The following is a 23,453-nucleotide window of genomic DNA, read 5'->3' on the forward strand; positions in this document are numbered from 1 at the left end:
TGCTGCACTTCATTTGTTGAATTACTTCAATACCTTGCTCACAGACGTGTGCATGTGAATCTAATCAACCAAACTCCTCGTAGACAGCAAAGATTATGTTGAGAGATTATTCCCACTTCTGCTACAGAAAAAAAAGCACCAGCCTTTCATAAACTCTTGAATACAGGGGGATGTGTGTATGCATACACCAACACACATGTACCTCTCTCTGTATATGTACCAAAAAAAAAGTTGAGAATAAAAAATTTCCTATATATAGCACATTATTCTCATAAAGATAGGAAGTTTAAAAACAGACCTGCCTTTTTATGCAAAAAAAATCCCCCGCCAATACCTGTTTGACTGTTCATCTAGTTAATAAATTATATATTAAAAAACCCAAACAAACAACAAAAATAACAACAAAACAAAGCAAAACAACAACAACAACAAAAACAGGGGGAAAGGAAAGCTGGCATGATCAAAAAAAAACCTGAAAAAAATGTGATTTTTCCATATCCCTTGAAATCTTAGAATAGGAAACTTTTCTGTATCTTTTCTTCTTGAATCATATTTTGCTTCCAATCCTAAAACAGGATACTCAACTATTCCATTTGCTGTTCAAAAATAGTGACTCCCATTGCCTTTTAAATGCATACAAAAAAGTTGCATCTTTTTGTTTTCATTTTCCCTGCATATTTGTTGCGTACTGACATCAAAACCCCTGCAGGCATCCTAAACTTGCAATTGGAGAAACTGCGCTCCAGGGTTTTCCACATGTCTAATACACCTGGATAAAAAGTGCTAATTGTCACCAACTTCAATCAAATGACAGCAGTAAGGCACAAAATATGCTTGATTTGCAGATGCTAGTGCCACTGGGAATTAGCAGTGGATTAATAATTGTGCAGACCTTGAATATTCCCCTGGCACTGCCAGCCTGGGTTTCCAGTGCAATGTCAGACTACAAGGCCTTTGTTTTTAGCTTACTTTCCTGAGGAAATCAGGCTTAGGCATTTGCACTCTTTCCCTCTGTGTGTTTGGCTGTCTTACCCTCCCACAATAATTTCTGATTAATCAGAATAAATTTTAAAGGAAGGTAAAGGGTTGCAAACATAGAGTATCCTTAGCAGTTTTGTGAAAAACAGTCAGGTAGGTAGATATAATCAAGCTGAGCCTAAGTGTTTCAAATATCCTAGCTTTTTAAATTCAGGTATTCTTTGCAGACAAATAAACCCTAATGTTATTCAAATTTTGTTGGCTCTGAAAGTAGAAGGGAGATGTGCCTTATCACATATTCAGCAACTTTGCATTCAGCCACCTTTACATATCAGGTTGACAGACATAGGTTCCCAGTTTGTGGAATTTTTTTTCTTTTTCAAGTCTATCTGCCACAAAAAAATCCTTTTCCACTTGAGGCTTTGAATGGGCACAGGAGTCAGCTTCTTGCACAAGTTCACCCTTTCTCTTTTTCCTCCAGATAGGCCAACGCTGTACATCCTCTCCTCTACTCTCCTAGCCGGAAGAGAGAGAAGGAGAAGAGAGGAAGAGAAGAGAGAAGAAGAAAGAGAAGAAGGAGAAGAGAAGAGAAGATAGAGAAGAGAAGAGAAGAAGAAGAGAAGAGATGCGAAAGAGAAGAGAAGGATAAATGGCAATCTCCAGATCTAATCTCTCACTCTCTTCTCCTATCCCTACTCTCTACTCTCCTCTTCCTCTCCTCTCCTCTCCTACCCCTTCTTGATCTTGCTGATGCTGCTGTTTCCTCTCCACTCGGCGCATACGAGGACACCAGCCCTATGCATGCAAGTTTGCTGGGGGCTCTGGTGGCGTGACAAAGCTCAATTCTGCAGGCAGCGGCATGATCACAGCGAAGGTGAGGGCAAGGTTGAGCCAATGTGTTTCAACACTTCTTTCTTTGTATTTATCACCACGCCATAACATTCCTGCAGCCTGGCCTGCTGCTGCTCCAGCTGCCTGTGCAAACTCCTGATGGAGCGCAGCAGCAGAAGCCGTCGGTACATAGCTAGCTGGAGACGGTACTTCTCCTTTTCCTCCTTTTTCTTATTTTCTAAGGTCTGCATTACTGTTGTGGTCTTCATCCAAACTATACGGCCCAAACTGTAGGAGGCCATACTGCCCTCGATGCCGCTACCTGCCTGCTGCACGTCAGTCCCAGCCCATGCAGCCACGCTGGCCTCAGCGGGCAGCCTTGGGGCCTGCAGCACCTTGGAACTCAATTTGCCATGGTAGCAGGAGCTTTTGGCATGCAGAGAGGCAAGATCCAGAGGCAGCAGGTTATCAACTGCTGCAGGGCATGAGGAGGCGCCTAACAACGCATCTACAGCTGCCAGAGGACGCTTAGCCAGCCCAGGGGCTGTCCTCTGTGCTTGGCCACCACTAACCATCTCTGATCCAGTCAGGGCTTCTAGCTGGGCCACTGCCCTGCTGGAGAGGACAGACAGTCTTTCTGGCTCTGCTGAGCTTCTCTTGTCTTCATTAACACTGTCTAGTGAAGGGCTGGCAGAGCAACCAGGATATGCTGATACAGCATCGTGAGTTGGAAATCGGTCTTCATCGTTGCTGCTGTTTTGGATCTCCTCTTCATCTCTTGATATTACAGCTGCTGTCTCAGCCATTTAATGCGTGAGCTACAGAAACTTTCTGTGGACAAAGTGAAAGTAAAAGGATTTCATTTCCACATACACACATGGAGAAGCCCAGTGCAGAGTGACATTTGGAGAAAGAACCTTTTTTTATATTTAAGCAATAGACCTATTACTTTTCTAATAAAGCACAACCCTTGGGTCACTTCAGGCCATTTCTTGTGATTTGCATTAGATGTTCTTCGAGACACAACATTAATCCAATAATAATTAAAATGATATACTGTACTATTAACATTCTCAAATCTTTAAAGGCAAGTGATCTATCCCTGCAGCACTGGCTGTGCTGGCTAATTAAACACAATACAGTTGTAAATGGGCATTGTAAGCACTTCTCTCATTTAAGAACACAGCTCTAACAAGTGTAGTTTGTAGAGATGGGTGAGTTATCGGGATTGATCAGCTTTAAAGGGAGGTGGAGGTACCACAAACAGCAGGTTGCATTTAAATGTCCTCTTCAAGATTAATCTGTCTGCTACCAGTTTGTTTACAAGGTTGCCTTTCCCCTTCCTATTAATTCTAACAGTAAAGCTATATTAGCAGCACTCTAGCCAAAGAGAGGAAAAAGAAACCAAACACTTACCGAGGGTACTGGGGGGAAGGAAAAGAGTTACAGAGCATTGTGTCTGTGTGTCATATTTTCTTGAATGTGAGTCAGCACAATCTGGAACAGAAACATCACAGTGCTGGAGCAGGAGCAGCAACAGCATTACGCTGTTCCACCCAGCAACAACACAGTCAGTCCCAATCACAGAGGAGAGCAGGGCTGCCTTCTTCCTCCTTAGTGGGCATTCCTCCCTGGCATGTAGCTTTTATGTCATCTTTGAGCATCAAAATGAATACCAGGATTGGATGGCACTTTTTTCCCACCTCAAAACCAAACATACTTGATTCACCCATTGTGCAGGGGGCAATACCTATGGCCCTTCCCATCCCTGACAGTCAGCAAGGAGGTAGCACAGCACCAAAAGAGGATGAGGGATTCTGGACTCCAAGTGTGCTTTCCTTCAGAAAAAACAAGCTTAGATAAACTTCAGCTGCATGAAAATACTAAACTTAAAAATGAAGTAAGCATCAGCACCAAGCACATGCTAAACATGAAAACAGGCAGAAGCTGTAGATCAAAGTGGTTAATGTACACCCATGTTTAATGAGGTTGGCCTAATCTTTAAAGAGCTGCACTACATCCAGCTAAACCATCCCACAAAACAATAAACTTTATCTGCACTTCTGATGTTCAGAAAAGCTACCTTCAGCATCATCTCTTGCTGTAGTGCCAGGAACAAAATTCACAAGTCATCTACCTGCATCTACTTCAATCAATTTACCATAGGGCTTCAGTTGCCCCAAGACTTTCTCTACTCCATTCTCTAATATAAATAGAAGAAAGAAGCAATCCAAAATACTATCTAAAATCTTCCAGCAGCTGGAAAAGAATGAAAGTAGATCCTATCTTCTCTTCTATGTGTGCTGCAACACAGATAATAATTTCTTATTTTTCATCTGCACTGACTAGCCTTTCTGATGAATCTGCTAGGATAAGCTTACAAACTTGAACTCACAAAGCCTGGTTAACATTAATTCAGATTTGTACCTTGAGGTATAACTTGAATTCATTTTTTGGTGCAAGAGATAATTTGCACTGAATTTGAAAAATAAACTAAACCTGCTGTGCTTACGTTCCAAATCATGCTGCAGATTATAGAAATAATACTAGAAAGAGATTAATATCCAGTGAGTTAATATACAGTGCAATTTTATATCTTGGTGATTCCCATTTATCCTAATCACAAGCTACGGTAACTGAAGAACATGGAATTCAGATAATGGGGATTTTACTGTATTAAAGCATTGAAAAGGTTCATTGTAATACAACATTATGTAGAGAGTCTTTTGGTTTCAACTTCTCTCATCTCCAAAGCACTGCAGGCGTATCTCCCACTACAAAGAAAACAGCGGATGGGTGCTGAGTAATGTACCTGATCTCCAGTATTGTCAATGCTTTTCTATAAGATATAGCATTATGTTCCTCACTTTTTTATAGCAGTTTGCTGCAAATAAGTGTTGTCTAATAGCCCAACAAGGCATGAAAAAGCAGGGTTTTGTTTTCCGGAAATTTTTTGTAGTTCCGTTTGTTATATCTCTGCTGCTTTAATTTTTCCAGAAAAAAAATTAAAGTCAGTACTCTTTAAAGAGACATGCAGGGGTACAAAAAAGTATTTTGCATGCCAAATTAGTGTCATCAAAATAATAATAAATATAATTTTTTTATGTCTGGATCTGAACAGAATAAACAGCATTTGATACAATCAAGTAAATAATAAAACTCAAATCAGAACTCATTGAGACATATGGCTTTTCATAGAATGTTATGACTTCAGCTGTAATCTATGAAGCTTAACAGCAAAAAAATATTCACCCCGTTGGAGAATCAGTGAAACTGAAATCCTGTAAAAAATACATATTTGTTATTGCTAAAATAGAAGTTCTTTTTACAGTTAAGTCTGCATGTATGTTTCTATTTTTACCCTTCCCTTCATTGTTCACGACTTCATAAAATCTCAGGTAAAGGATCAGATGGAAAGGTCCTAGCCTCAGTTTCTAACCTGAAGCTGAAAAAATACTAAAAACTGGAGCCAAAAAATAGAGATGCTCCAGTACAAAAGAGGGAACAAATCCAGTCTTACAACTGGGAAAACTTAAGGAAACACCTTTCAGGAGAAACGTGTCTTGTGTAACTGAGAGACAGGAACATGGAATGAGACCACACCTCATTTCAATGGAAACATGTAAGTGCTTGCACTGAGATGACACAACAATCCTATTCAGCAAAGACTCTTACCTTGATGAAGTGTGTCCTACAGTTTATCTCCCTTTTATTTGAAATTTGTCAGACCTGTAGGGACCTGGAAAGGCCTTATGTTAGTTTCTTCTTCAAAAATCACATTATGCTACTTCCCTGATGAAGAAATAGGAGAGTTTGCTATTCCTCCTAAGAACCTGTCTCAGGCAGAGTTTGCTCAATTCCACTTGTTCACCCCTGGATTTCTTTTTCTGTTTGTGGGAACCTTTCCAGGCAGAGGCTGCTTCATATTTCACAGTGAACATTTGGATCAGACCAACACACTGAGAATTTCAGGTAGGTGAAATGAAAGCCAAGATGCCTTTGGTTGAGGTTCATTGCCTTTCATTACCACCCACTCACAGGTTGATGCAACTGCAGCAGTTTCAAGGTGTCAATAGACCCTGGGGAAACACCTTCAAGCTGTCAGTCTTGCACGCCCCTGAGAGGTCTATGCCACCAGAGGTTTTTAATCCATCACACTCTTTCAGGTAATAGCTACAAGAGGTGCTGGGCAACTTGCAGGCTCATAAATGTAAGCACGTGCTGAAACTCTCTGTGCCTGCAGGCTTATGGAATAAGTGTTGAGCCATCACAGTTGGGTTTTGTGTGGCAGCAGAAAAGGCCTTGTCACAGGGGAGTCCCTGCCGATAGACAGGACAAGTATTTCTCCCTTCTCTTTCAAATATGATGCCGTTCTCAAGCATGGACAGATATGAGGACAGGAAGGTTCTTGAGCAACAAGTACAAATATTTTACTGAATTTCAAAGCATAAGAGCCAAACACTTTTACAAACAGCATCAAAGGTGAGATAAGCATTTGTGAAGATATGTCATTAAAAGACCAAGGCCTGGGATGTTATGTTGCTTTGTATTTCAGTTTGGGGAGTATTTTTAACAAAGTATTAAAAAATATCCTATTACACAGTAGTGTAGTTACATATTTTATATTAATCGCTCTTAAAGATCAAAACCCATATTTTGTCTGTTAATGTACACACTCGCATGGCCTTCTATGAACTCAGTGAGTTCCACATGTATGCATATAGGGCCTAAATTTTTTTCCCCAAAGATTCTTTAAAATCCTTTTACAGCGCAGTAAGTTGGGGAAGAAAGTTGTATGTTCTCTTTCTTCTGCTTTCACTCCCAAAAGAGACAGGAGTTATTACAGGCTTCTCTGCATTGCACCCGATGGTAACAGCATTCCACGGGGCCAGGGGCCAGCCAGGGATTGCCACCATTCTCCCCTCAGGCCTGGCCACAGACAGGAGTTTCCCCACTCCTTCTATAAGCAGAGAAATAGGAAATGGAGCTAACCGATGACATCAAGAAGTGCTCTAGATAGTTCAGGGGCAGGAAAAAGCATTGCAGGACATCTCCATGGCTTTCAGACAGAAAGAAACTAGGAACATGTACAGAGCTGCAGCCTGATTGTTTGTTCTGGAAACATTCATGAAAAGTACAGTGAATACATGATTTTACCAGTTTGAAAAGGTTCAGTGGCTTTAAAAACAAAAATACAGGCATTTGAGCAGACCATCTTTATATAAAGGGTAAAAGACATTGAGACAATCTGCCACAACTGGTAAAAATCAGCAGGTTTGCTGCCAGTCTGTCACAGGTTGTCACAACTTAGTTTTTAGTTAGAGAGGGTTACCCTGTCAAGACCTTGGAATTGTTTTAGAAAGGACAGGGACCTATCGGAGGCTAGGCTGGGATATAGGCATCTGCTTTGACCCTGAGAATGCCGAATGAGAGTTTGGGAAGCACCCATATAAATCCTGATTTTGTTCAAGTCAGCTCTTTTCCTCCTGGCCAGCTGAACAGGTAACATCGAGTGGGGCCTGCTGCTCCCCCTCACTGCTCCCTTCGTGGGGGAGCCCCGAGGCCTGGCTGAGCTCCGCAGCTTAACATCAGCTACTCTGAAACCTTCCCCAGAGCCCCAGAGCATGGAGGGGCTGCAGCTTAACATCAGCTACTTGGAAACCTTCCCCAGAGCCCCAGAGCATGGAGGGGCTGCAGCTTAACATCAGCTACTTTGAAACCTTCCCCGGAGCCCCGGAGCAGGGAGGGATCTCTGCTAACAGCCGTGGGCCCGGCTGGGCCGAGGCCGCTCCGATCGTCACCGAGGGTGGGCAGAGCTCCCCCCGTCCCCCCTCTGCCTCCAGTGATTTCCAGGCGGAGAGGAAAAGAATCGAGGGAGAAACCCGGCTGATCTGAGGCGAAGCAGTGGAGAGACTGCTATGGCCACTGCAGGCCTGGGCAGATTTAACACTTTCCCGGCAACATGAAGCTTCCAAGGCCTAACCCTTCCCTGAGAGAGAGAAGAAAGAGACAGAGTGGACCTAGAAAAGACATCGCATGAAGTCAGTGGAGCAAGAGTGAAAGAACTGATAAAGATTATTGGAAGGAGGGATCGAGGATGTGGACATTTTTAACCGGACTTCTCTGGGGTGAACTGTGGAGAAATGTACTGTTTCTTGTAACATCTTAATGATGTTTGGGGGAATGCTGGTTCTAGTCAAAGTTGAGGATTGATATGATTGAGATTTAAGTGGGAATCTTAAAGCTCCTCACTCCTGGGGTAAAAGGAGGTCTCGATTTCTTTTGAGATATAGACAATTTTAGAGATAGAAGAAGAGAATCCTTGTTTTGTACTAGAAGAAGCATTCTTAAACAGTACCCAGATACACTGAGAGGCCCAGGAGTAGCCAGGGGAGGGCTGCTAATGGGTGGGACTGCACAATCTGCAAAAACTCCAGGCAGCTGCAGATTTGTGACATTGGGAGCCACAAGACTGTTTTTATCTTGTGGAGAATGTCCCCATAGAACTCTAGAGAGATTCCTCTCCTGAAGTGATGAAAGATTATGTTTAAGTGGTGAAACTGACTGAAAATCACAGGTTGTGTCTCTTTATATTGTTTTTAAGAAATTTACAGTTTGTAATGGAAGGGAAGAGTGCTTTGAAGTTGTTTTTTTGGGTTTTTTTTTTGTTGTTGTTGTTCTTTTCAACTTTTCCATTCTTTTGGTGTGTGTTAATAAAACTATTTGTTTATTTTTTAAGCTTGAGCCTACTTCGCTCCTTCTGATCCTCTCCCACATAAAGAAAGTAAACACCAAGACCACTACACTAAATTTAGCAAAAATAATTTGTCGAACATGGAACCACTGCATTAATTGATGTTTCTACCTGGTTTTAACTAAAACCATTACACAGTCTCAGCAGAGCTGCATGTCAGAGGTACATATCTCTTAAGAGTACACTCACACTGCATTCAGACCGAGTTTGAGTTGCGTTTGCAAGCTTTGAAGTCTTAAGACTGCAGGTGCCAAAGTGACCCAAACTAGGAAGGGCTTGATTACAATTCTCAATGCAATATTTCAGCAAGTCCACCCCTAAATATGCTTAGGCTTAGCTATTCCCAGGTACGCAAAATGAAAAGTACATTTATAGGGCTTTATGATGATATTTTAGAAGTGAAATATTTTGCTTTTTCCTCAAGGCAGCAGCTGTTCTCCCTATCATCTATGTGGAAAGCATTAGTTTATGATTTCAGTCACTGCTTGCCAAGTGAAAGAATAACAACATCATTGCCCAAAACAGTCTAAGCCCACATTCCTGCCATCAGATCCACAGAGTTGTGTTTTTATGCTGAAGCAGCCACAGAGGACTTTCCAAAGTCTTGTTATGAACCCAGAGATCTACTACAGCTTGCACAACGAGCAGCTGAAGGTTTTCACAGAGGCCAAGATGAGCAGCCCATGGGTACAGAAATCTGAGATACTGCTTGATTCTTCTCCCATCTTGGCAGACCAATCAATACTAGGCAGACCCAACTAGCATTCAAATAGGCCAAACAGACTGAAGAAGAAGCATTTTTGCTGTAGTTTTTAAAAATCCCAGCTCATTTCAACATGAAGGAAACCTCACATTTCCAGTGGGTTAAGGATGCTTTGCAACAAGGACGTTTGCAGTGCACACCCTACAAATTAGTGGGGAGACAAATAGAAATCTTTATAGTGACTTAAGAAACCTTGATAACTTCCAGTTTACCCCAGTTACATTTTCTGTTTCTACTGGAGAGTATATCCTTGTCTATAATTCATTTTCATACCAAAAAGGAAAATAAGATTATAATGTCAAAGCAATTATGAATTGCAAAAAATAATTTCCCCTAACTGTTAAGGGAAAAGGAAATTCTAAAGTATCAAAGGTTTCATTGTTTTTTCCCATAATTCAAAAAAAAGATTTTTTTTTCATGGTATCAAACTTAAAAGTAATTACTGTGTGATGGTCCTGTTTCTATTTTTTTAACTTTTATTTTGTAGAATACCCATAATTTTGGTCAGAAAAAAATAAAGTGAGGGAGAGGGAGAGAAGAAAATGCAGAAGAATTTAAAGTAGAAGATCATGTAACCTGAGATTACAGTCTTCCTATGGAGAAGAGACTGAAAAATTGTTGTTGCGGAAAAGATTGTACTTGAAATATTTTGATTAACCTTCAGTATTAAAAGATTTAAAGGTATTGCTCATATGCTGCAAGAACTCCATGTCTGGCAGGTGAATACTGGATTACCGAACTTAGCTGTTACATTTCAGATGTGAAAATGAGTATGTAGACAACTCACATGCCTAGTTACCGTTTACATCCGATATGCATTGAGAGAAAAATCCCTTTTTCTAATGAATATGTAAACTGACTATGTAATTTTTGGTAATTGATGCTTATGCTTGTTTTTATTCTGACACTTGATCATAACTGACAAACTGGCAGCTGAGGAAGAGGAAAACTCTAAGCTGTAATAATAATAAACAGAGCATGGTGAGAGATGGAAAAAAACCTCCGGCATACATGGAGGAAAAACTGCAAGAAATGGGGCTAAGCCATAAATGGATATTTAAATAAATAAATTTAAAAAAAATATTTGGTGTTTCTACAACTTAAAATGAATGTACAGACATTTCCAGAAGCCAAGTACATTTTTTTTTCTAAAGTAACAACATTAAATCTGTGTCAATTTTCTGTCTTACCAAAATGGGATGTGAAGAGAATATTAAGAAAATTGCATTTACTACAAGAGTTTTGCTAAAAACAGTTTCAGATTAAACACCTAAAGAGAAAATTAAAAAGGGATGCATTCATTCTGTTTGAGCCTAACCATTTCAACAACTGCTAAACTGACTCATGAGAAGCTTAACTCTGCAGGTCAATATCAAGGACCAAAAAGTGTGCACCTACAAACATCTCAGAAATTCTACTTTCTCATTCAAAATGCCTTGTTGCAGCATAATACAGCTTTTACTAATAATGTCTACATAGAGTCACTTGCTGTCTGTTGTCCACACACAAAACCAGAAAAAAAAAAAATCCCTAAGGTCATTTGGGGCTGAGAATGTCAGGCTTGCTCGCTCCTTAATACCTCTGAAGCTGCTAATGTGACTGAGATGGATGAGAGTGAGTAAGATACAAGCCTGTCTGTCAGCAAAATACATGATCTCAGCAATATGCAGTGCAATTGATCTAAGTCTCAGCTACAGCAGTTAGCAGACTCCAACACGGAGAGAAGGCACTTGGACCACAGGGCTTGTTGTACTTGACTATGTTCTTACTTTGCAAAATAGACATTGCTCAGCAACTTGGATTTTTGCAGCTTGTTTCCAGTGGTTAATACAGATGCTATTATCAGGCTAGCGGTTTCATTTTCGCATCCAGAGGCTCTTTGTTGAGTTTCTGTCAAAATCCAATTCATTACCTAATGAATTATCATCTAAAACCCTATCACTTTTCTATAAGAAAAATGTTTAAGAAATTAGGAAGTAACGGAAAAAAAAAAAATATATATATGCACACAGTTAATGAAAGATAAGCTTTCAATTTTTTTGAGGTTTATTTTAGAGGTGTATATCCACAGATACTTATTTCTTAAATAAGAATAAATATGGAGGTTGATTTCTACTGAACTGAATAGAAAAAAAGGTTAAAAAAGAAGAATGCGAGGTACCAATCTCACTGAAGTCTCAGATTGAACAGGAAAAAAAAAAAAAAAAGCATCATTCCCAGAAACAGTGAGAACAATTAGGTTCTGAATGTCAAAAAGAGGCAATGCTTTCTTGTACCCCTTATGTTGTCTGCAGCCTTGTCTGCTTGAACCTTGAACTCTGGTTGAACCTCCCTGAGCTCCAAGCAAAGGTCCTGCTAGAACCCCACTGGCATGTGTGGTTCAAAACCCTCCTCCTGCCTGGAAGATACTATCTAGCTTCTGTTAACTCTAGTGACACCAGGGCAAAGTTTTATTTTCAGTCATACTTTTACTGAGCCTCCTTGAGATCTGCCTGAAGAGTATTAAAAGAACACAGAACGTAGTCATTGCCATCTGTCAGTGAATCATTTGTCACCTTGCAAGCTTTCCCCCATCCTTTCTAAACCCTCTGCCAAGCCACCACCAGCACCACCTTTTTGACTCCTGAAGAGATCCCAACACTTAGTGTAAGTATTGTCCTAATTAAGACTTTGAGAGCAATAAGGAAAAACCATCATGTCTGGCCTCACACTTAGCAAATTACTCACAGTTCCTTGCTTCCCTTCACAAGATTGTCTCGATAACAGCCATTGCCAGTAGGGATCTGAGGCAATGAGTGCAGCAAGAAACCCTAACAAATACATGCCTACATATGTGAGCTCCACTTCCTTAGGCAAAAATAACGAGTCAAATGAGTGAAGGATCTGCTGCTCTCTTATGTATGGTTGTTGTGTATACACTAACATGCAAGAAGCTTCCAGAGACTTCTGTCATGGCTTGTTGAATTGCCGCAGCTTGTCAAATTACTGATTTCAGAACTCGCACTACTGCCAAAGGAAGGTTGCTGCTTTGTCATTTTAGAAAGGTGGCACACCTCTGAGCTTCTTTCAGTGTAGGCTGAGGGAATGAGTGCATGTTATGTATGCCAGAAGGAGGTGGAATTGTCCAAGTCAAGCAAGTTAAGGCAATCCAAAGCTTTGAGACAGGGGAAAAATTAATCCATGCGGAAGGACACAGTACAAGCATAAACAACTCCCACACAGAGTATCTGAAGTCTTGGTTTCTTGCTTAGAAAAACAAACTCCTTTCTGGACTCTGTTCATTTTTACAGACAAAGCCATCAAGCTTAATAGACAGAAGTACAAGTCATAAGTACAGGACACTTAATCTACGTAATTTATCTCAACCTAAGGTGTTTTCAACACAGACAGGAGTAGCTGCCACCTGGAACAGGCTTCCTCTAACTTCACTTTCAAATGAAATTAACTTTCAGATTACTAAGGCCAGAGCAGTTCACCTTAACCATGAGGTATGTATTAATGAGAGAGACTGAAAGATCAGTCTCAAAGCAGTTTTAACAGGAACTGTTCTCACTCATAGAGAGGGTGATCCTTGCACGGCTACAATCAAATAGCTTCCAGCAACCTGTGTTTTAGGGGTTTCCTGTACTTGATGCTGCATCTGTATAACTGCATTTGACAGTCGTTAATGGAACAATTTTCCTAATTCCCACTTGAAGACAATTATTCCTTTTGGCTTCTATAACATCCTATGGCAATGAATTCTGCAATCTAATTTTATGTTACATGATTAGCATTACCGACAGAGCAAGCCACACCTTTCCAGGGATTCAGAAGCATGCTGACACCATCTTACTTTTGTCTCCTTTAATCTCATGAGTCATAAGCAATACAGCAAAATTTTCTACAGCTATCTGGATTTTTCCCCAATATCAAAAAAGCCCTTTTAAAGCAGTGGCTGTCAATAGGCAAATAATATGGTATACTTTTTCACAGGATTGTATTACTCACATAGTTCCTTCTACCATAAACCTGAGGACAGCTGAGGCTGTTCAACAAGGGTGGCAAATAATAAGTAATAAATGGCTGTTTGCAGAAAGGAATGTGAGGCTTGGAGGGGACAAGGAACCCTCTCACAGTCCTGGAATAGCCCAAATAGGAAGCAGTGGAATTTCCCTGGAGGAGAAAACTTAGGAGAAACCAGTAGGAGTTTTAGAGAGAGAGTGAATACAAAAAAGAGACAGGAAGAAGGCAAAAAGATGTCTTTAGATTTCCATAAGAATTAAACTGGAAAGGGGAGTGGGAAGGACAGTGGAGAGGCAGGTTAAAGGATTATATTCCTATTGTTATCAGCATATAGCAAGTAGGAAAGGAGACCTGGACTGCCTCTCTCCCAAGTCTGCTGCCCTAGGCGACTGTTTACTTTGCCCAAGCCAGCGTGAGATGTTATAAAATGAGTTTCCAAAATGCTCTGAGTCACCAGAACATGGATGAGATCTGTGGATTAAAGCCACCTTTCAAGATTATGAATCTCTTCGGAATATCCATTATGCCGATGATATGTAACAAAATCACTGCTGTAATGTGATGCACATGTCAACTTTAAGGATACAGTCCCTGCTCAGATGGCATCAGCAGAGGGACACGTCAGCATGGTGGATTACCAGAGCAAATGCTTTAGCATGCAAAGTGATGCAATGTGGTTTGACAACAATTGCTCCCTTATGTTTGTTTCTGTGTCAGGTTTGACTTGACTATCTGCCAGGACAATGCTCTGGGTCCTTTGCATTGCTATGCAGAAGCTGATTATGCGATCAAATGCTTAAAGCACATAAAATCACTTCCAAGATTCAATGAGATAGATGTGCCAGAAAAGTCAGTAGGTGTTTGAAGTAATTGACACTAACAGCTAGACCTGGATTTTTCAAAAGAATATGTGTTTTGTTTTGGGTGGGGTTTTTTTTGTTTGGTTTGTTTTTTGTTTTTTTTTTTGGTGCTGGTGGTGAGATGGGTTGTTTCTTTTCTTCTAATGCACTATCATATAATCTGCTTAGAAATTCAGCCTTAACACAATGTTCACATCAAATGAAATTCACCCGTTAAGGAAGGACATACACAGGGTCCCCCCTGAAGTGGAAAAAATGCAGTCTTTGTGTACAGTAGATCCTCTGCGAGCCTTTATACCTTGTGCACATGTCTAGAACAACAGAGCAGACTTCAATGGCACGCTAAAGCTGATACTTGTAGGTCTGAGAGATTCAGCACTGAACTAAAACTCTTGTCAGTCCTTTCTCCCCCATCTGTGATGCTGAAGTTTTTCTAATAAAGGCCAACACCCCCATAGAAATGATGCATATATAGATGGCTGCAGAAGAAGCAGGTTAGCTGCTCTTATGACTTTTATATTGTATTTCCAGTCTACCCTGAGTCATCACACAATCTACAAAATGAGTAAATGCGATTCCCTTTCAAGAGACAAGGGCAGAAGGCAAACCCACTGTGGCACTTCTCAAAAGCTGTGATCTCAGATGTACCTGTATTTCCATGTTTGGTAGCTTGGTACTAGTGTCTCACTGCACAGCTTTGCAAGAGCTTTGGGTCCTCAGAGGTGTTCAGACAGCAAAACCAACAAAAAAGAGGTACCTACACACTTTCAGAAATCTGCTTTTAATTTCACCATCCCATAAATCTCTTTCATGGAGACATCTTTCATCTTTTCTGCTTCACAAGCCAGTTGTGAAGCTTAATTACACAATGACTATGAAATCCAGTAAATACAACATATATTAAGAGCAGTTAATGAGATTTCTGTCACTAGCATACTCTGCCTCTTGTGAAATATTACTCATATGTTAGAAAAAATTAAAATCACAAAACCAAAACAAAGCAAAGCAAAAAAAACAACCCCAAACCAAAACCACAAAAAAAAAAAAAAAAAAAAAAAAAAAAAAAAAGCCACACAGGCATATTCAATGTAAGCAAATCTGTCTTGATTACTTGCATAAATGTTACACAACTTGATGGTGCTTGTTAACACAAAATGGAAAATAGCATAGATTTTTTGATCAATATGAAACCCAGTTTACTCATCCAGTGGTTTCCTGGAGTCCCTGGAGTGACTGCCAGTAGTGGTGCCTGAGTGGGACCCCAAATCCACCGGGTATCTACTTCCCAAAGTCTCCAGTGGCCTAAAGATCTCCAAAGACCTAATGAGACATCACAGTCCCCAAGTATTGCATAAATTCACTGCAAGAAGATGGACCCAGTTTCAAATTTTGTGTACATGGTTACACAGTCTTAGCTTACCACTGGGCCCCATGTATAAAAACGTGCACAGGGCATCATTGCAATTGCAGTGTATTCAGCCAGTTCAGAATCCTTACACTGCTTTAACCATTTTTTTCGTGGTCTTTGACCAAAGTACCTTATTCTGTCAGAAAAGAATCAAGAAAGGAAGAAAAATTAAAAAGTTTGCTTCCTGACAGAACAAACATACATCTTTCCTATTCTGTATCTGGGCAAATGCATTTCCTGTTAAGAATTATGATATGGAATTCAAAGATTAACAAAACTTTTGTAGAGATTGGGCAGGAGTGATTTTCAGCACATGAAGCCTGTTACAGCAAGTTCTATTAACATTCACCAAAGGAAAACCTGTTTGTTGACCTAAAGTGCGACTGCTTCGTATTCGCCTCTTGTGAAATTGTTTAGGTCCTGTGGGACAACTGTACTGAGCTTTTGACACAAATATTAAAATTCTATTTAGATGTACAATGTTTTAATGCAAATTTTTTACCATAAAACCAAATGCTCCATTCAGTTAAATTAATAGAATTACAAAAAGATGTAATGATAGCAATTAAGTCTTGAAAATGCAAATTTTATAGTCAAGGACAATTACTTCATTTATAGTATACTGGAATGATGCCAGATGAAGGTAATTTAGATCCCCCTAGCTCACAGTTATATCATGAAGGGTATCTTAACTTCATTAGTACAACAAAGATGGGTGAGAAGTTAGAGAATACAAAAAAAAAGGGATTGGAGAGAAAATTTGACCTTTCTCAATTCATTGCAGCGAGAATACATAGATCTTACTGAAGTATTAGTAATATTTCTTTCTATTCCTGCCTCTGAAAAAAGTGGGGGGTTTATTAGCAGCAATGGAACATTAGTATGTAAAAGGTCAGCTTCATTTAGATACTTCGAGCCAATGTGTTCATGTCACAACAATTATAGACCTCCCATTAATTCTGTTTTAAGGATACATACGTAGCTCTTGCCTTACCAGGTCTCAAGCCATGGCCTCAGGGACACATGGTTTTGACTCCAAAAGAAGTCAAAGCATTTTTGAAAAATTCTGATCACTCTTCTATAAAGTACTCTTTTCTCCTGCAAACAAGAAAGTCAAATATCATTAGTTTTTCATTAACATAGCAAAGAGTGCTCAGGTAGGTGCAGAATACGGAGTGATGTACTACAGATTTTCTGGCATGCTCATATATGTGTGTAAAAATAAATAAATAAGAAAAATATTATTCCATACATTTACTTTAGTGCATTACCAAGTTCAAATAGGAGTTAGAGGGACTCTAAAGGTGCTTTCTTTCTTCTAAACAAGTATCCAGGGAAAGGCATATTGAATATTGTGCAGTACGAAGGTTCAATAAAAGCTCTTTACACCTAATTTTTTTCTTCGTGGCTTGCAGTAGCCACTGCAGAGAAACTCAAATCCAGGAGGGATGGACTCACTGGGTCCATCAACAGTCTCCAGCTCCACACTGGTGTGTGTCCCCAGTGCAGCATCACATTGTTGCAGCAATGTGGCAATACAGGACAGCTGCCCACAACCCCTTCACTGCAAAACAGCTTGTAGGTTACAACATTCTTATTCTTCACCCCACTGTTTCCATGATGACCAGTGTAATATTTTTAAGCAGTAAAATGCTTACGTGTAAGCCTCACTGGGAGGTGACCACAAGTGAAACTGTTGTGTTGTTCTGACCTACAAGTCCACTAAATTTATTCCTCAGAAATGTTCATCCTAAAAACCAAAGAACTATGACTTGACTGTAGTTCATTATTAATTTTAATTGGGCTGTGGCTATTTTGTTTCAAGAAAACAAACCCTTTCTGAAGGAAGAATGTACTTTGGGTAGGGTTTGTGTTTTTTCCTCCTTATTTCTGGTCTGACATACAGACAAGTGCACATGGAGACAGTCTGGCTTTACTTCCTTCAAGATAGTCTTGTGAAATAAGAACAGGCCCAGTGCTTTTTTTCTTCTACTCATCAATATGTATGCAACATATGTGCTCAGGCACACTTGTAGTGCCGTCCTTATTTTGCACTGATCTCACCAGTGGAAGTCTGAACATGCTGAAGAGCTGGAGAGATGACATGGAGTTCAATGGTGGGATCTCATCCCAGGGTCTCACCCCATATTTCTGGAAGTGGAAGAAACTGCCAGTCATTCCTGTGCTTGAAAATGGTGGATGATATCCTGACTCATTGGAATGTTATTTGTTCCTTGTGTGGTTCAGATTTCCTTCAGTCAAATCTGTCTTCTGTCATCTGAGAAAAAAACTGGACCTTGTACCAATAAGGACTCTATCCTCTGTTTCTGATTGTTAAAACCCTACTATACCTGACAAGTTAGTAAGAGCTTGTTATTTTTGTGTATTTATTAATGCATAGAGATTGGTGTATCATCCTAAACTCTCTCTCATTGTGGATGTTGTTTGGAGATTTGGCTTAATGAGCAGTGTTTGAATGAGTTAAGCCTGGGTATGATTGCACTGCATTGTACAACACAGATTAAACACTCATGTCATTTTATTGAAAAGCATAGATTTATCACTCTAATAGTTTGTGAATCTGCCAAGTCTCAGCTGTTGCAGGGAGAATTGTTTTGTCCAAGCTATTCCCAATGTGTCTCAGTTGTTAAAAAAAAAAAAAAAAAAAAAAAAAAAAAAAAAAAAAGAAAAACCAACCAACAGGCTGTGATAGTAATAGGATATTGATTACTCTGGATCCCATACAGAACAAAACTTGATTCTTTGGTGGACCACTAAAAGGTCATATTGCTTGATTGCTCCATAGCTTCTAAAATACAAGAAATATTGAACCAAAACTGCTTTCAATTATACTCATGTTATCTGAGGCCTGGAAATGTAACCAAGGGCAGCATTTGGCCCATTCTGTTAAAAAATGGGGCAATACTCAGCATTTTGTTTTGTCATTAACAGAGATAAACATCAGCTCTGCCTACTCTAATTGATGTCCTGCCCTAAATTTAATTCCAAGGTAAGCAGATGCAGATCGTTTTGATGCAAGGGCTTAAATTTGGATGGATCTGAGATACAGTGATAGGTGCTTAGTGTTATCTGAAATTTGTGGTTTAGTTTACATATTCATACATATTTCTGCAGAATGCTATTTACAACTGTTTATATACCTCAGATCTTCAAAATCCTCACTTCACCTGACTCTCATAGTGAGCTTAGGTCAGCAATAAGATAATGACCTGCTGTTAAATAAGATTTAATCAAAACACTATGCTATTGTCAATGAAATGAATTGGCTCTTTTGTGCTAACTAAGATCCAGGCCAAAAATTACATAATGATGTGAAAATATATTGTGGAAAATACTATACATCTAACTCTTGCTTTTGTTACACTGATGTAACTGAGATTGTAAAAAGAAGAACCACTTTTCTAGGAAATCCTGGAATATAAGTGAAGGAAGAAATTGTCCTTTTCTATCTTCTTCTAAGAAATTCAGTTTTCTAGTCAGAAGTCCAACAGAGTAGATTCCATTTCTGGCCACTGATACAAGTCAAAACAATCATGAAGGAAAATTCTAGCAACAAGTCAATTTCCTTCATCCTGTCAGAAATGTATGTTAGGTTTATCTTGATACTAATTTCCACTAAATTCTAAAATGAAGTAAAGAAATGGAGGAGTCATACATTGATTTTAGTTAGTACTGTTCCTAGTTGTTCTGCCACTTGGAAGGTCAGAGAGCAACTTCTGCAGTGCACATTTATTCTAAATCAGTAGATCAATTCTAAAAAAAGAAAAAAGTTTATTTTTTATGTATTTATGGTGTTATTTATTTATACCTATTTCCAATCCCTGCTCCAGTGCTTTGTACAGAATGCAATCCCTTTGTTACTCCTGACCTGCTTTAAAAGCTGGTTGGATATGATAATTTCTCTTTTCTCACATTTTCTTCTCCTCACTTGATGATTTTTTGACAGTAAGACAAATTTTTTTCTCATAATTTTCCATTTTCCCAACTTTCTGAATACTGGGCTGGGCTTCTTTAAAGATGTGATTTGAAAAGGATTTAAGAACCAGCTTTTTTAAACCCATTTTCTCAGGAGTTGTCCGTGATTTTTAGAGACTTGGCTGTTCGTGAATCTAGTTTAGATTTTCAAATACTACTTGATTTTGAAATATTCAGATAATTCACAAAGAAGTCTTTTGAAGCACAAACAAGGCTTTTGGTGTCCTTTAGGCCAGTTCTCCTCATTAACTCCAAACTGATGAATTTGATGTATGTACCTTTTTTTTTTTTTTTTTTTTTTTTTAACTGTGTCCTTTGAAGGAAGTCAGTGGGAAGCCCGGATTAAACTCAGGCTTCAAGATTTCCTGATTCATTCAGAACTTCCTGTCTATTGGACAGTTCTCAGAAAATGCAGCTATCTATAAAATTTGATCAACATTGAAAATCAATATAGTAATATTATATATCATAACAATATTTATAGTAATGTTTTATATTACTATATATAATGGAAAGACATAATTTTTTTCCTGTTTTTTGTTTGGTTTTTTTTAAGATGAATAATGAATTACTTTTAATTTGTGCAAATGATACATTATAGAAAGAAGTTTGTAAGATGGAAAAAACCCAAGTATAAAATTCCAGAATACAATGAAGAGTATAGAGAAATATTTGCAAAAGCAGATTACAGATCCACTGACACTATCTTGTTGACAGAAACACATCAAGTAATTTAATAGAAGAAAGCTTTCTGCTTGTTAGTTTAAAATGTTCTAATGCAACATTTAGTTCACAATATTAGTGTATCATATAAGGGCTTCAATATGCTTTCCAATACAGCTTCTGACTGGACGTATTAGCTGATGCAGCAGCATAAATAACGAAATGTCTAGATTTCTATGGTTCCCAAAGGTCATTTTTATGAAAAGATCAGGAAATGTGTTTCATTGTAATTTAAAAGAAAACTATATCAAGTTTAATAACATTGTTACTATAATGACATAAAATTCAGTGAGATGGTGTACTGTTTAATATTTGACTGTCAAGTTTCTACAGTGAGCCTGAGATGTGTGGAAGCATTTAAACTTTTTAAACTGAAATGGTTTTCAATTTTATTTCTGTTTCATTACCTGATTTGTCTTTTCCCCTGCCTTGCTACCACACAGCGTTCTTTTTGGTTGAACCTGATGCTTTCTGTGAAATACAATAAAAATTCACAGAGAGCTCTACACCTCAGACTCTGTGAAAATGCATCCCCAGACAGCCAAAACCTTCCTCCTCCAATTAATTTCCTCAATTGAGATAGAACCCCAGCAGTGGTTCAGAGCACGGCAAGGGGGCCACTGTCAGGACACAGCCGCCTTCTGGGATTTCTTAGGGATGGCATTATTTGAGACAGATTTATATCAGAAGCTGTATCAGCCCTCAGCCTTTCTGGAAAAGGCAGAGGGTCCACCTGGCATAATGCCATTATTCCCAGGCCTGTATTGCCGTGAACAACTGTAAAGAAAACCAGAGCTACCACCTGCAAAGTCAGAGCAGTCACTGGCTACACACAGCCTTTTTTTTTACATGATGTTGAGTGCTAGGATTCGAGAAATGAAAAGCTTGGTAACTGAACACACCAACCCCCATCCCCAATCCTGGGACAGAAATGAGTTAATATACATGAACAACATGTAACATTTCGAGATTAAATGCCTTTTTTTTTTTTTAATTTAACTGCAATCTTGGTTTAGAACATTTCCCCAGGACAAGTTTTAGCAGACTAGTTTAAGACTCACTAGGATTCACGAGTGTAGAAAACAGATAATGTAAACAAAAGTTCTGAAAGACCAAAACGGGGACACAGGAGTTACCAATATCCATTTAGATGTCCTTATGTCATTACTCTCAGGGTCATCTAGAAAGCAGGTGACAGTTGTCAGCAGAGGTTCTATGTTATATCTAACCAAGGCCACCTCTCAGGTGGGTCCCAACACAACACGGTGTCTGAGGCATCCTTGCTTTCTCCTCACCCCTCTGCAGTGCTTCCTCAGGGCTCACCTCACACTGGCCAGGCAGCCCTCCATTCCTTGAAAGGAAAATTATTTTTTAATTACTGTAATACTGGGATTTTGGGAAAGTTTACTCAACTAAAGGGCTCAAGGATTCTCTGTGAAGGAGGTTTCAGAGATGAGAAAACAGGCAGAAAATTACCATCTCTGGATAGCTACACTGTCTTGGTCACAGATAGCATAAAGCTACCTGTGTTAGAGGCAACTATCACCCTGGTAAATTCTGGTCTTTCTTTTCCATAGGTGTGTAGGTAGCCAGGTATGTGTCCACAACTCTTGTTAGGGCAAAATTAACTTTGATTTGAAGAACGATAGATGTCTAGGGGCAAAGGGAAGGCATGATTGTTTGATGAGATCACATGGACGGGATCGCAAGGGACCATGACTTCACCGAGGGTAGGCTCAGCAGTTCAAGCCAAACACAGGAATTAGAGGGTCATGAAATTTAGTATTTGGTTTTCACAGAGAAAAATTGAGCTAATAAGTAGTCATATGAATGAACTTTTTTTTTTTTTTTAATTACCAAGTTTTAACAGAAAAAAAGAGGACTTCACAGCAACATAATGATTTCCTTAGTATTTATCTCTTTTCAGGATGGAGTATTTTGTTTTGACATGCTGAAAGACACAGTGTCTTGGGAAGGCGGTAGGTCAGGGACATAGAAATATGAAGAGTGGGCAAAAGACTAATAATAGGGTGTCCTGATTAGTGCATCTCCCCCCCCACCCCTCACTCTTTCCTGTTGACCATCAGACTGGTAACCAGAAGGTGAAAAAAAGGCCAAATTTTTCATTAGCAATGAGTCCTCTGGCTGCTAAAGCTACAAGTCATCCTGGGTGAGGTCAGTTTTCTGTGGTGACTCAAAAGATGCTGTTGCCTGTGTCAGCAGAAGCTCAGCTATGGTCAGAGCCACACAGGTATAGACACTGCTCCTCTCAGGGAACCACCTGGAGAATAGACAGGTTGCTGCACGTAGGGAAAGAGTTCAAGAAATCTGGGAAGGTGGATGGAGTTTGGGGCATCAGCAGGAACAGTGTGACTGCTTCCAGCCCAAGGTTACAAGTAAAGGGGAAGATGCAGTCCATGCTTGGCAAGGCCAGGCATGCTGTAGAATAATCTGGGCAGCATCAGGTCTCTTTTTTCCCTTGTTCAAAGGCTGAACCAAAGCATTCTGGGCACCACCAGTGTGAACAGGTAGAGCCCAACAAGTCACTGCCAGTGCTCTGCTGCTCTGTACCATGACTGTTTTTTGCTTACAGGCACTCTGTTGTTTCATGTTTTTATGACACCAGAGTACCTAGTCCTTGACAGGTGCTCCTGGGAACTATTATAAAGAAAATAAAAATGCTTCGGTTTTCAAAACTTCCAAGAAAACTCTTGGGGAAAACATACAGAAGTTTTGGGTTTCAGTAGGCTATTGTACAAGGTCTAAAAATTCAAAATGCTGAAAAGAGAAAGTTGGGATTTGAGTCCTTGAGAACAAGTAATTTTAGAGTGGTCTTAGTTATTAAGTCACTGGTTAGTATTTCTTCATCGCAACAGATGTACCAAGTACGACAACATTTACGGAACTGCTCCACCATGGGCAGCTCAGAGTTGCTACCATTGTCCTTAGGACAAAACAATTCCCTCAAGAAAAAAAAAAAAAAGGAGTTATACCACAGAAAATAAGTCTGGGTCTATTCTAGTGAGGGAACAAATGTACAAAAATAAGCATAAAGCGATGGATGGTACGACACCACTGAATGGTGTCTCCCACGGATAGGACACAAGGTAATACAGACTCTCGATACTGAGCGAA

General features: G+C 39.5%; 1 protein-coding gene across 1 annotated transcript; it reads right to left on the reverse strand.

Moving 5' to 3' along the window:
- Positions 1 to 1,731: 1,731 nt before the first annotated feature.
- LOC120748843 (UPF0500 protein C1orf216 homolog) lies at positions 1,732 to 3,319 on the reverse strand. Its single transcript, XM_040055751.2, has 2 exons — positions 3,226 to 3,319; positions 1,732 to 2,640 (listed from the first exon to the last, which is right to left on the reverse strand). Exon 2 carries the CDS (start codon positions 2,613 to 2,615, stop codon positions 1,842 to 1,844), a length of 774 nt encoding a protein of 257 aa, XP_039911685.1. The 5' UTR covers positions 2,616 to 2,640; positions 3,226 to 3,319; the 3' UTR covers positions 1,732 to 1,841.
- Positions 3,320 to 23,453: the final 20,134 nt, after the last annotated feature.

The sequence above is a fragment of the Hirundo rustica genome, chromosome 1, assembly GCF_015227805.2.
Source record: "Hirundo rustica isolate bHirRus1 chromosome 1, bHirRus1.pri.v3, whole genome shotgun sequence".
NCBI classification, from domain to species: domain Eukaryota; kingdom Metazoa; phylum Chordata; class Aves; order Passeriformes; family Hirundinidae; genus Hirundo; species Hirundo rustica.